The sequence below is a fragment of the Cyprinodon variegatus genome, unplaced genomic scaffold (genome assembly GCF_000732505.1).
Source record: "Cyprinodon variegatus isolate N-32 unplaced genomic scaffold, C_variegatus-1.0 Scaffold1007, whole genome shotgun sequence".
Lineage (NCBI taxonomy): Eukaryota > Metazoa > Chordata > Actinopteri > Cyprinodontiformes > Cyprinodontidae > Cyprinodon > Cyprinodon variegatus.
Genome location: NW_015151460.1, coordinates 127221 through 133803, shown reverse-complemented (window position 1 = coordinate 133803; position 6583 = coordinate 127221). Strand labels below are relative to the sequence as shown.

General features: G+C 43.8%; 1 protein-coding gene across 1 annotated transcript in view; it reads right to left on the bottom strand.

Annotated features, from left to right (window-relative positions):
* Positions 1-6583, bottom strand: part of stab2 (stabilin 2) — a 38140-nt gene that overhangs the window by 20148 nt on the left and 11409 nt on the right. Inside the window, exons 19-31 of the mRNA XM_015399401.1 lie at positions 6210-6296; positions 6022-6133; positions 5770-5950; positions 5306-5399; positions 5071-5229; positions 3326-3421; positions 3119-3211; positions 2987-3034; positions 1166-1299; positions 993-1113; positions 798-875; positions 643-726; positions 460-567 (exon numbers count right to left, since the gene is read on the bottom strand). Coding sequence (XP_015254887.1) covers positions 460-567; positions 643-726; positions 798-875; positions 993-1113; positions 1166-1299; positions 2987-3034; positions 3119-3211; positions 3326-3421; positions 5071-5229; positions 5306-5399; positions 5770-5950; positions 6022-6133; positions 6210-6296 — 1395 coding nt within the window. The remainder of the gene's footprint in view (positions 1-459; positions 568-642; positions 727-797; positions 876-992; positions 1114-1165; positions 1300-2986; positions 3035-3118; positions 3212-3325; positions 3422-5070; positions 5230-5305; positions 5400-5769; positions 5951-6021; positions 6134-6209; positions 6297-6583) is intronic.

The window sequence follows — 6583 nt, the reverse complement described above, 5'->3', positions numbered from 1 at the left end:
TGGGCACATCTGGGCCAACTTTAGGCACAGGCCTACCAGTACTCACTTTGGACATGGGCACATCTGGGCCAACTTTAGGCACAGGCCTACCAGTACTCACTTTGGACATGGGCCCACAAAGAGATGACTTTGAACACAGGCCCAGCTCGAATTGTTTTCAACAGCGACCCACAAGGACATACTTTGGAAGAGGCCTTTCAAGAACAACTTTTGACACAGGCCCTTGATGACCGACTTTGGACAAAGGCCTAAATAGACAAGTTAGACAGTATCCACCTAGAACCCCAAGGCCTGACTTGATGGTAGCATAAATCACTCTTAATCTCTTAGGTAGAGGAGACAAACAGTTTTATGTTCTAACCCGAACACTGTGGCCAGCATCAATCTGTCCTCCTGTTTAGATTTATTGTGGGTTCTTCCATTACACCTAATAAGGTCATACTGATCGTTACTTCCTACCAAGGCAGATGCTGCCATTCGCTGGAGGTACTGTTTGATGGCAGTGTCTGTAGGAGCAAACACGGTGAACTCATCAGCCTGCTCAATCTCCTGGGTCAGGTTGTAATCCTACACACAAAAAAAATCTACAGTCAAAGACCTGCAGAAACAGGCTGCATAGAGTGTGTATGTGTGTTTCCGTACAATAAGATAAGATCTGAAGAGGGAGAACTCCGGCCTCAAAGCGAGCACTGCCAGCAGACCTTCACTTCTCTCAGGAAGCAGAACCTGAGGACCGGATCAGAACTATGACTGTGGTGGAAAGACAGTTGAGGTAGTTGCATCGAACTGCTCGTTACCTTATCAATAAGGTGGATCACTCCATTGGTGGCGGGTCCGTCGGAGGTAACGATGGATGCTCCTCCAACAGATGTGATCTGACAGAACAAAGACACAAGATTACTAGACTTCATGTGTCCAAATGTTCTGAGTGATACTGAGCAAAAGAAAGGCAGAATCTGGGATGGTAGCATTACCAGCCCTTCCATTCTTACCTCCTGGCTTGTTGAAACAGGAAGAGTTGTTGACAGAAGGGAAGTCAGTGAGGAGGTCTTTCTTAGTGTGGATAAGGAAAAGATGCCTGGAACAATGTGGTTTCTGAAGGACACATCAAATATCAGATGTCACATCTCCAACCTCTAACCTCCAACTCTCATTGGGAGCAAACCTGATTAGGCTCGGCAGGTTCCCTTTCGATGTCCAGAAGCTTCTTTCCTCAGAGGACATCTTAGCGACTGCAGCAGATGTCGGAACCAGAAGTGTCAGGTTCTGATCTGACAAAGATCCAGAAAGGCCGGAGTCCTAAATGGGTGAGAAGAACATAGACCAGCTTGTTCCCTGGAAGACTTTCAAGCCTCAAACCACATCAAAATGCTAAGTTGAAACAGTTTTTAAAGTTCCCGGGGAACATCTGACCAGACGTTCCCAAAACATGCATGACATTCCATGCACTCAAAGCTCTCATTTGGCTCTGAATTTGAGATGATATGAGGTATTGAATCTAGGGCCTTGGCACTTAACAGATCAGAAACAGACAGAAGTGCATCAGACTGTGATGAAGGAGCTAGAGAAGATTCTCAGTAATCCAGGTAATAGTCATTCCATAAAAAAAAAGAGAATTAAAAAAAACAATCCACTGGACTTTGTTTCCAAGTTGAAGACGTTTCGCTTCCCATCCAAGAAACCTTTTCAATTCAAAATGTCAGGAATGGCATTGAGTTTGAGGTTTTATACAGTAGCCCATTAAAAAGGACAAAGGACATTCTTTTGAGGAGCAGAATGTTCATATTTTGGACAAAGAGAATAGGTGATTTGAGATGGGCGTGAAGGAAGCCATGTTAAGAAAGAAAAAACAACCTCTAACAGAGGGGGTGGAAACCTATAATGCAGCGATTAAGTTGATACCTTCCCACTATCATTACAACCCCTTAACAGGAGAGTAGAAGACTTCGCCTATTCAGTTAGGCCAACAATTCCTTTTAACAACCCCCTTTGAGAAATAGACAGGTATGGGGCATTACAGGCTAACAAAGAAGCCAAAAAAAAAAACCCATTCCAAAGGGGTGGACCTGTTTTTTCGTTTCATTTTGCATGTTTTCAAAACAAAAACAACATTTTGTTGGGCTACCTCAAACGCTATTGTTGACATTTTGAATTGAAAAAGCTTCCTGGAAGGGAAGCAAAATGTCTTCAAACTTGGAAACAAAGTCGAGTGGATTGTTTTCAATTTCCTTTTTTTTGGTCTGATGAAGGAGTATTTCCTCTTCATTCTGTCTTTTTTTTCATCCGGTTCCTCAAAGAGAGACTTCTAAGGGTTCCAAACCCAGATCCAAACACTCTGCACCTTTCAAGCTCCTGTAGGGCAACACTGATGCCATAATCATACTAACCCATACCATGATACCTCCTTCAATCACAGAACCATGCTGCAGAGGCTGGTTGCTGTCAACAAGCTGGATGATCTTTCCCAAACTTCTGGAGGACGGATCCATCTGATCCATGTTCCCACTATGTGACGCCTCAAAGAGAACCAGGGTGACCCTGCTCCACGTGGTTCTACCAGCTGCTGAGAAATAATTGGTTTTGATGCAGAACTCCCAGAGGAATCAGATTACTGATATCCAGCTGAAGCAACTTCCTGAAGTTCCTCCAGACTCCTGCCTGGATGATTTAGGGAAGTTCTGCTCTGCAGAAGAGGAAACCTGGAGTTCCATTTGGATCTTTTTGAGGAACGTTTTCCTTTTTGTTATTTTTCCTATATTTGGTGTAAACTGGAAATCAACCTGTCTGAGACACAGATTCTTCAGAATCAGAAGACTGATCTTTGATTGGTTGTGTTCTGTTTTAACTGGAATAAATTTACTGCAGTCTGAATGTCTGGAAGGATCCTAACCACTAAGTTAAAGACCATTGCTTTAATCCATCTTAAAGAAACAGAAAAAGCAGAGAGTCTCTCCTTTGATTCGTTTCTTCTCAGAGACCCACTCACCCTTGTCCAGGTGAAGAAGTCCGGGGCATTACGTAGAGTCATCAGCTCCTGAAATCATCCGACAAACAAACTCAGACTGGATGGAACACTAAGGCGAGCTGAGGCAGATGAGGAAGAGCCGGTACCACTCACCTGTTCAACGTTACCAAAACATAGCGATCCATTTCCAACATATCCATCATCGCAGACACAGGTCCACTGAGAGTACAGCAGGAGACAGCGAGCCTGAGGATGAGAAACCCACCCAGAACACAACATTACTGTCTGCTGTGCAGCACTGATCAGTATCCTCCTAGAACCTGTGGTTCTGAGGTCCGACTGGAGACGATTAATCCTTACCCTGAAGTGACAGCCTCCTCCGGCCGTCACACACTGGTTGATGGGCTCACATATGTGTCCGTCCCCATGGTAGCCGCTCCTACAGGCGCAGTCGCTCTGCACACAAGAATAAGATTCTGTTCAGAACTTTTAAGGAATCTGTTGATCTGCTGTTATAAGCATAATTTTATTGAGCTTTACTGTTCCATAAAGGTTCTCTCCAACGCTAACCAACCTCTGCCTATGGAAAGAATTTCATGGTTTGGAATAATAGAGAGAACTGGTTAGAAATGGGCCAAAAAATGACAAAAAATGGTTCTGAAACAGTCTCTCAAACTCATCAGACTGGCTCTGATACTGGTACCATGTTTAGCTGTATCTCTGGTGCTGGTTGACAGAAAGTAAGAGAACTTCAGCTGTAAAACGGATCAGCTCTTTCTGCTGTGTCCAGCATTTCTTCTCAGAACTTTAAAAGTGTGAACTCTTTGGCAAGTCAATTTTGACTCAAAATTTTCTCCAAAGATTACAAATCAGAATCTTCTGAAGGGCTGACTTGTTTAGATCATTGCGGGAACATTGTTGTTGTTCCTGAAAGTGGCGGCTGGCCCATTGGGGTTGGTCAGGCGCTGCCCTCTCTAGATGTGGAGGGGAAAACTCATAAACAATATATAGAGATTTTAAAAGTTATATCAATGTCAATTTTACTTAATAGAATATGTAATATGAATTATTAAAACAACACTTCTACCAACTGACTCTAATTCAACAGTGCATTTCCACAGACAGAACGTATGATTTCTCTTCTTGGGTGCTCATTCAAGTGTAGCAAAATAACCAATTGTATAATGTTGCTAGGGAAAATTAATAAATATTTGGCCAATCAGCATCGCAAAACTAAAGGCTTCGGGGCTCCTGGAATTTTTTGCCCCTGCTACAGTGATATAGGTGATGGAGCCAGTAGTCAGTCAGAGTGAGGTAGAGATTATGGCGCCGACGACAGTTGAACTTGAAGAGCAGCTTTCACGCAATTCAGTGAGATCTTTACTGAGTTACCCTTTCAGGAGAAGGACGATGGTGAAAAAAAAAATACACGCAAAGGAGGTGGGACCTGACAAGCCTGAAATAAATGTAATACAGCAAACCGAGGAAAAAGCCAGATCCTAAAACCGGACTTATAGCAGGAGTTGGTTCGTGGCTGTTCGTGTGGAACAGCTAATGCACTTTTTTTGTTTCCCCTACATACTTTTTAAAAGTGCCAGGAGTGATTTGACGTGGACACAGTCTGGACAGGCAGACTTAAAACACCTCTACGACTGGTTGGACTGATTTAAAGCACTTTTTAGAAAAGGCAAAGAAGAATGAACAATCTGGAATTCACATGGAAAATAATGTAATATAGTGTATTTTTTCTAGATGTTTGTTCTTTTGCAACCAAAAATGAACTCTCGAATTAAAAAATTATAAAGCTGACTAATAGATTTTCCATTATTAAACTGGTTCATTATTTTTTTTAGGTCTGTGACACAATATTGAACCTGTAAAACACAGATTTAGCTTCACAAAGCCTCCTAAGGCAAAATGTATGTACAAAAAGTAAACCTGTACACAAATTTATCTTTTGTTATTATACAGTTTTTATCATGTTTTATAAAGTTTTCTGAACTCAGATAATAATCTGCAGCTCGTTGAGAATAACATCCATTATCGGGCTGGTGCGTTTTCCTGCAGCAAGCCATTCATCAGACCTTTGGAACAGCGCTCTCTACCTGTCCAGGTCCGACATAGATGCAGGAGGCATTGGTGTGGCAGCCTCCTCTGTCAGGACCATCACAGTTGTTTATTGGTCGACACTCGTCTCCATCCGCTGTCCAGCCGGTCAGACACCGACAGGTGTGAGTACCTGGGCCTGTCCTTATACATTTAGCCTGGAGGGGGCGGCATGGAGCACAGAGTCAGGCACCAAAAAAGGCAGAAATGGACCAGAACACATCAGGAACTTACATTTATACTGCAGCCACCTCTGAGAGGTGGAGCACAGGGGTCAGACTCCACACAGGTGATGCCGTCGCCTTGGAAACCAGGTTTACAGACACACCTGATCAATGGGAGAACATCTGGTTAGACTAAAGCATGTTTACCAGCACCCTTTGCATGAATGCACCGAAGATCAAGATGGAGGCCCTGATTTCTGAACTTGGACAAAGTTCTAACATTTTTCAATGATGACAGGTGAGTTAGGGGCTTCCTCCTGTGTAAACCACTTGTATTATTGGGATGTATTTCAATGTAAAACATCAGAGAAAGGCCCACTAGTGTTTTGGCCGCCTCAAACTTGGTAGTTTTTATTATAAAAAGGGAATTGTTTGTCAAACCAGAACTTTATGAGCAAAATCCCCTTTATCTACACCCAGGTCATGTTGTGTCCCTGCGACTTAGCAGCCGAGCAACCATGCAGGTACGTTCACCTGGGGGATCCATTACTGAAGTCGCAGTCGGCTTGCGCGTGGCAGAACAGTGACAGGCTTCCACAGAGAGAAGTCCGTCGCTCACAGAACCAACCGGTGAAACCCTGAAGACACGAGTCTCTGTGGCATCGTCCGTCTGACTCTGGACGGTTGTTGCACTGTCCGTGGATGCAGGGACAGGCTGTGGATGTACGAGTGAGCTTTGACACAAGTAACAGATCTAAACAAGACAACAAAGACCACAGGACCTACTTCTGTCGCAGTTTGGACCGTGTTTGTTGGAGGATGAGCAATACTGACAGCGAGAGCCACTGAAGTTTGGTTTACAGATACACGTCCCATTTCCTCCAATGCCCTCCATGCACTGAGGAGAAACAAACTGGCTCAAACCATTCCCAAACACTATGTTTTTCTCCAGCTTTTTGGTGGTGGAACTTTACCTGGCCACGTCCTGAGCAGGGGGTCTGAAAGCCACCAGGACAGGGACTGCAGTCTGGACCATAGAAACCTTTACAGCAAGCTGGAGTCTGAAAACAGAGAAGCAACACTCATTGAATGTTTGTGCACACCTGAAGTGCTTTGCCTAACAGACATTCCTCAGGGCATAAGTGAGACCTAGGAAGGCAGTTGTTGTAATTCTGCAAGTTGTGTGAGAGACTCATGCTGCAGAGAATTGAGGACCCATTGACAAATACAGAAGAGGCAGCCGGTAATGAACTATTATTTATTAATCCTGCTGCCGCTGCTGAGTTTAATCTAGGATGTGTGTTGTGAATGGAGCTCAATTGGTTTGTGCACCTGGACTTTAAATATT